Here is a 7,592-nt window from a genome sequence, read left to right as displayed (position 1 = left end):
ATCTGATGGGTGTGGGCTCAAAAGAGAGGGAGGCAGATGAAATGGAGACAGAAATGGACAGTTCTTTCAGGTTTTACTCTAAGAGTAGTTACTATGTGTCAGGGGTGGAGTGATATAACATCTTGGGAATAATAAAAGGGTTTCTAGCTTGAAAGACTACATGGGTAACCGCATCTTTAAGATTGAGAATACAAGACACAGGAGAGGTTTGGAAGAAATATAAGAGATTTGCTGTTTGGGAATTACTGAGGGAATTAAATGGCTCTTAGTGCCCATTCTCATTAGACTTTAAGAGATCCAGATCTCAAGCTTGATAAATGGTTATGGACTGACCATATGTATTTGGGAATTAAATGTATATTAGTGTAGTTTCTAGGGCTACCATAACAAAACCTGGTGGCTTAAAACAATAGATATTTATTATCTCCCAGTTCTGGATGATAAAAGTATAAAACCCAGGTGTCAGTAAAGCCATACTCTCTCTAAAGGCTCTAGGGGAGGGTCCTTCCTTGACTCTTTCTAGATTCTGGTAGTTGCCAATAATCCTTGGCTTGTAGGAGCATCACTCTGGTCTCCGCCAGAGAGTTTGCCCCTGGGTGCCTATATCTAAATTCATCTCTCTTTATAAGGACACCAGTCATTCATTGGACCAGGGCCCACCCTCATTCACTCGACTTCATTTTAGGTTGATTACATCTGCAAAGACCCTATTTACAAATAAGTTCACATTCACAAGGCCCGGGGAGAGGACTTCATTCAACATATCTTTTCAGGGGACACAGTTCACCCCACAATTATATGTGTAGCCAAAGAAGCCACAAAAACAGATATGATCACCCAGACAGAGGATGTGGAATGAGAATAGGACCAGTGGGAATCCCTTGGAAGTCCTCCACCGTAAAAGGAGAGTAAGCTGATAAAGGGAGGGGGGTATAAAGACATGGTATAGTCAACAAGACAGAAAAAGGAATCCAGAAAAGTTTCATTTTGATAAATGTATTGTACAGATTTGATGAGAGGGTTAAAAGTCTTTGAAGATTTCAAGTAGCATAAGTACTAAGAATAGACCACTGTAACTCTCGCTAAATATGGAGAGGAACAAGTTTGGGAACAGAGGAATAATTTAGGACATTTGTAGCAAGCCAGGCAGATTATGATGGCTGCTTGACCCAGGATGTGGCTGTGGAAAGGAGAGGACTGGGTATATTACTGAAGTAAAGTCAAAAGGAACTGGTACTGGCTTGGATATAGAATAGGAGTCAGAGATGACTTCCAGGGTTTTTCTTTAGCAAACCGCAAGACTGAATTGGCATTATTGAGAGAAACAATGCATTGAATCCTTGGAGAGAAGGTGATTTCAGTTTTAAATATGTTGATGACATATCTGTCATATTTTCTAGTGGCAGGGTCTAGTGTGTTGATGCATATTAGTGTCAGAGACTCAGAGGGGGATTGAATCCAAACGTAGCTATGTGGAAGTTGTCTGAAAAGAAAGATGGTAATTCAAACCATGAGAATGGATGACATTATCCAGAGAGATAGTTGATAGACGAGGGAATATACCTGTTGTTCCTGGAGGGGTGAGGGAGAAGAGACTGGGGAGAACCAGCAAGAGCAGGAGAGTGTTGTGCCAAGACAGAAGAGAGCCTCTGTGTCCCCGGGCTGGGGACAGTGGCATCACTGGGTGCGATGACAAGCAGAATGAGAGCTTAGAGGAGTATATAAACTATGGAAAAACCAAAATATGCATGTTGTGTGAGTCCGTGTGTGTGTGTGTGTGCGCGCACGCGCAAGCACGTGTGTTTGCAGAGAGTCATTTTTGTGCTTTAAAAGGAGTAGATGGCAAATTAAATGGAGTTTTGGTTGGAAAGAAATCCTTCAGTCACCTGACCATGAAATGGAGGCAAATTGTACCTACAAATGAAAATGACCAAATTGATAGGGAAATACACAGACATAAGTGAAATTGACTAAAGCCTTGACGATGTTTAGAATCCAGTGGGGAATTCCAGACAGAACAGAGAGTTCAGAGGAAGAGGAGAGAGAATGGCGATTGAGCGTATCACCTCACCCCCCCCAAAAAACCTGGGAAGGGAAACCCGAGCTCAGCGTGTTGGTTCCCATTCTGTGGGAGAATGGTCACCTCTCTGTTGCCTTGGGAGGTAAGAGGAAGAGGATGCTGTTAACTGGAAGTAGATGGCAAATATGTTATTCAGCTAAGAATGATCATCCAAATTAAGGAGGGAGGAAGAGTAAAATGACTTTCAGACATTAACTCTAACTTCCAAATGCTGTGTTCATGCTTTTTATAAGAAACATGCTGATTGTGTTTCTTCTGTCCTTGCCTCTTTCTTTGGACATTCAGTGCTGGTAGTGTCAACCAGAGAAGCTCTCTTTTATAAGGTCTGCCGTCACCCCTTCGTCAGCACTTCCTGACAGCTGTGTCCTGTCACTGAAGGTCACTCTCTTCCTCCCTCTCCCCAGGGGCCAGTGAATTCTCCCTGGGAGGTGGGGCCCTCTTGGAGATGCAGCTCCCAACTCCTGCCACATGACTGAAATCCAGGGTTTTGACATTCAGTTTTTGTATCATGATTTGCTTGCTCAAATATTTTATTAAGTATTCTTTTTTTTTGCCAATCTACTAAAAATCACATTGAACCAATGGTATTTCCTATTGCTCCTGTGATCTGTAGTATAATCTCTAAGTCTTGCAAGATAGATACTTTATTAGTTTTTTTTTTCCTTCACCATTTGAGTTTTTCCTATTACTATTACAAGTTACATCTATTGCTATTAACTTTATATGTTAAATTTATATGTTCAATACTTGTAGATGAAGGGATGGTTATTTTCTTCCTTTTTCACTCACAGTATATGGTTTCAAATGGTTGGCGTTGGGTAGAAAGCTTTGTATAGCCGTACTTAGGGAACATTCAAGTGATTTCATTTTGGTTCACTCACTTGTGATCCAAAGAGGGTGTTGTGGTATTGGTTTTGATAAAACCTCACAACCAATGGGAATCTTTTTTGAGTTAGTGTGGAGTGGCCTTAATGCTGGAAATAATCCTGTTGGCCAGGACCCCAGAGCTATACAGATGAGAAAAGGATGCAGGAAATTCTGTTGTTTACACATGTGTCTGTAACACTGAGCCGCTGGAGCAGCCCAGCCAGCCCAGAGGGTAAGATGCCTAATAACCTTGTGGTTTTTCTATTTAATTATTATATTTTCCTGCTGCAGCAGAGCATGTGGTATTCTCGGAGCAAAGAAAAAGACAGTTGCTTATAAGATGCAGAACAAAACTACTGTAGGTCTGGGAAACAGAGGGATTTGAAGTTTCTTCTTAAAGTGGACTTGATTCCTTCCCTCTTTCTTCCATTTTCCACTGTTGGTATTATTTATCCTGACAGCTTGCCACACTTCTCCTGTTGTAAAAAAATAACTATACTAAGCAAAACTCAGGTAAGGATTTCAACTCTAAATTTAGACATTCATAGATTATGTTGATATTTTTAAAACTTTGTTTTGTACTTCCAAGTGAATACGAGTTAGTCAATATGTTTGGAGTAATCTATATCCTTAGAATTTTTAAAAAATATAAAACTGTTATGCGAACCCTTATATTTATGTCTCATGCATTCAGAGTTATTTTCATTTTGATGGCTAGTCCTCATGCTGAATTCCTGTCATTGTTAACAGAGAAGTATACTTCAAATTTAGGACTAATATTGATTTCCTTATATAAGTTACCTGGGTAGTATGGAGGAAATAGGGACATAGAATCAAATAGTAAAATCCTGTAGATAATAAAAAAGAAATGGATCTTTATATGGAAAGTAATTATAGAACTAAAAGGGAAAAAAAAAAAAGATCTCTGGAAACCTTTGGGAAATATTTGTTAATGTTTTCCACAAAGATAAATTATAAAATGAATGTTGAGTGGGTATGTCTATTGAATAGAAATATAATAAAGATATTTAAAAACAGACACATGTAAGTAACATGCAGTTGAAATACACAATGATATTTCTTGATATGCTCATTTATATCAAGACTAGTTCTCTGTTTCCTGAAGTCATGCAAATATACTTTTGCTAATACTTTTGTGGAATTGGGTTTTGTTAAAGCTGTTGATTAAATGCCTTGTTTTTCACAATTTTTTTTTGTTGAATATCCTTGCATGTGCATTAAATATTCCTGAATTCTGACATTTATGCAATTTTTACATTACCATTAGATTGAAAAGGAATCTTAAAAAGCTAGAGATACAATATCTGTGTAATTTTTCTGTGATTTTGCAAAATTGATTTAAGGTATCAATAAATTCATTTGCATGACATTCAGAAAAATGCTTTATGTGAATTGCTTTTTCCCCCAAAACTTAAAAAAAAATAGTTTTCTTGTAAAATGACAGATCATATAATGGTCTCTCTTTTGCATTTTTCATGTTTTTGTTGGATTTAGTAATTGCTTGATCACTGGGACATAGCTTCCTGGTGCTTTGCTATAGTTGTGACCTTGAAATTTATGAGCGTTTCCTCTAATTACTAGAGCCACAAATATAATGACAGTGATTCTTTCAAATTAAAAATGATATAAGTACAACTTTTCTTTGGAGAAGTACCATTTCTCTTGGGCTGATACTGCAAGGTTAATTGAAATTTTCTATAATGGCAAAACCTTCAAAAATCCTCTTTTTAGCAAGATTTCATAGAAGCCTTGAAAGAAAAGTCCAGCTTCCTGAGCTGAGTCTTGAAAAATCAGTAGAATTTAGATAGTTGTTGAAAAGCAAAAAGATCATTCTACTTTGCAGTAATAGTTGAAACAGAGTTTTGAGGCATGAATTAATATGAAACAAGGAAGGTGAGGGGTGAACCTCACTGGAGAAGAAAAGAAATGCACCACTGTGAGTCGCAGACGTTGTGTTCAAGAGTGAGACAAAGTTGTGAGGTGCAAAACTATATACTCTGAATACACAGAGTAATTTTGTCCCTATATATTGTACAGTGGGGGCAGCTGGGCATTTCTGAAGCGATGGGGAGCACTTATTCCTCTTCTCTTTGTCGTCGTCATCATCACCACCACCGCACTGCCAGCAAATGATAGCATTTCCTATGCGTAAGATCATTTACATACTTATCTATAATTTTGATAGTTGCAGAATAGAATGAACTTCATTTTACATATCTTAATTTTACACGTGAAGAAATTTGATGTTCAGAAATGTTAAATGATTTCTCTAAAGCCACAGATAGACTAAGTTCTGGAGCAAAGATTCCAAATAATGTCTTTCTGCCTCCAGAGCTATTTCCACTCCACTCCACTGGTATTTTAGGAATGTAAGTCTGGCAGAAGTTAAGCAGAGTGGTTTGGGATGGCATTGGGGTAATAGAGTGCAGGGAAGAGGCGGTGAGACAGTGCTGTAAACCCGAGCTAGTCCCAGTTCTCTCACGTGACCCGTTCTTACCTGTGGGAATAGAATGAAGAAATTGAAAATAAGCAGTTTTTATATCTAATATTGGCTGTTCATATTTAAGTTGGCTGTTCTCACATTCAATTCATGCTTTCCTCTCTTTTATTTCCTTGAACGTTGTATTCAAAGATGTCTTTTGATTTCTCAGAGGAAATTTAACCACTGATTTTTCATCAGATATCACGTATTCATAAAAAAATGCGTGCGGTCACTGGAATTGATATTGGGAACACATTGGGATTCTTTCATTTCTTTTTGATGTGTGATATGAATGAATGCTTAGTGATCACACCTTCTTAAAATTATGGAAAGACTCAACTGTTATCAAAGGAAAGTATCATGTAAGTTTTATTTGAATGGGTGAAGAACATATATAAAATTTATGTTGCTAATAGATTATGTAGAGTGCGGTATGTCTGTAGTAAAAAGAATAAACCCCATTTAACATTTTTACTCCTATATCTAACCTTAAACATATTTTACTTTTCTCTAAATAGGTGCTTTATAAAAAATATATATTATAATTATATACGTGTGTATGTGTGTGTGTGTGTGTATATATATATATATAAAATAGTGTCTATGCTATCATTTTACAAATGTACTACCTACTGTTTTACAAGTTTATTGTCATTTAAGTAGGTTTTACTGGCCTTTTTGTCATATGCCCAAACAGATGAAGGTAGTTGAAATGTAAAGACCCATTCCTTTAAATTATCATTACTAAAACAATAAGTAAATATGTCAGTTCAAATCCTGTCATCAGTGACTTTAAGACATTTCATTTTAATTAAACAGGTCTAGGCTGTATTCCATGATTTTATAGATGACCTTTTGCATACTCAGGGCCTGGTCCGCAGTTTGGTCCTCAGTGCCCTGGTTGGCTGTAGATGCACAGTTGTTATCAAGTGGGCTAAAGGGAAACTGGGCATCTTATTGGAGGGAAGCAGCCCATCAAAGAAGGGTGGGTTGTGCTCAATGCCATTCCATTAAAGTCATAGCTCTGCAGATTACTGATATTTTCATATAAGTAAATATCTGGGTGATTTATGTATGATGATATTTGCTAAGAGTTACTGTTATATATAGAAAAGATGAAAAGATATTTGATGTTAAAAACTGATAGAAGCAATTTTTGGTAGTTAAAAATAGAAGGACCCTTTTGAATAAAAAACATGTTCATTGTAGAGCTTATAAATGGTATCTTATAATCCTTGTCTTCAATTTGTAGAATTAAGCCCCCCCCCAATAAAAAAGATAGTAGTTCTAGAGCACTTCCACATCAGAGGCAGACCCACCAGGGCAGAATGAGGAGCTGTACTCAGTGAGGTAGGAGGGAACTGCGAGAGAAGAGTCTTCCAGAAGCTAAGTAAATGAGTCATTCTGGAAAGATGAAATGGTCAGTTATATAATATGCTGCTGATTGGTCAAGGAAAATAGGACTTAACTGTTAATTAGATTTTGCAATACAGAAGTCATTGATTTCCTGTTTTTGTAGAGATCTAGGTTTGAAAACTGATAGAATGAGTTCGAGAGAATGAGATGAGTGAAAATATCTTTTAAAGATTTCTACTTAAAAAAATGCCAGATAAAAGTGATGGCTCCTGGATGGGGATCAAGGTGATTTCTGGTTTTCAGGCCGTAGATATTACAGCATTTCCATTTGATGATGAGAATGATTTAGGAAGGAGTTTAATTTGGTTAGGTAGGACAGAGAGGACTGTATTTGTGTTTGCAGGAGCAAAGTCTCTTAGAGGGGATTTGGATGGAACATACAAATGGGAAGTTTGACCTGTGGGCACGGATGAGAAGGAGAAAGTCAGTTGACAGGGGAAATGTAGTCAGGTTGAGTTGGCAATACTCAGGGCTTATTTGATATTCAGAGTCAAGAATTGAAGTGAGTCCTGAAACCGAACAGTGTTTTCTCAGAGTATTAGCAGGTGCTCAGATGCATTTGTAGAGCAGGCAGATAGTTGGATGCCAACCAGAATTGGAGTTTTCTAGACAAGTAAGGTTAAGAGAATACCATTCTAACTGAGGGTACTTTGTTAATAGTGGAGCTTGGAAAAGGGAGGGCAGAGTCGATATACAGTAGGTGGTCAATAGAAGGCAATGAAGTCA

At 37.5% G+C, this 7,592-nt stretch overlaps 1 protein-coding gene across 1 annotated transcript in view; it reads left to right on the top strand.

The window, feature by feature from the left end:
- Nucleotides 1-3,106: 3,106 nt before the first annotated feature.
- Nucleotides 3,107-7,592, top strand: part of CCDC102B (coiled-coil domain containing 102B) — a gene marked incomplete at its 5' end in the record, with an annotated part of 123,027 nt that continues 118,541 nt past the window's right edge. Inside the window, 2 exon segments of the mRNA XM_082698916.1 lie at nt 3,107-3,133; nt 3,136-3,179. Of these exon segments, the coding sequence (XP_082555042.1) occupies nt 3,107-3,133; nt 3,136-3,179 (71 nt within the window).

The sequence above is a fragment of the Mustela nivalis genome, assembly GCF_964662115.1.
Source record: "Mustela nivalis genome assembly, chromosome: 14".
Taxonomy (NCBI): domain Eukaryota; kingdom Metazoa; phylum Chordata; class Mammalia; order Carnivora; family Mustelidae; genus Mustela; species Mustela nivalis.
Note: the sequence above shows the minus strand (reverse complement) of the source record. Positions and strands in the feature narration are given on the sequence as shown.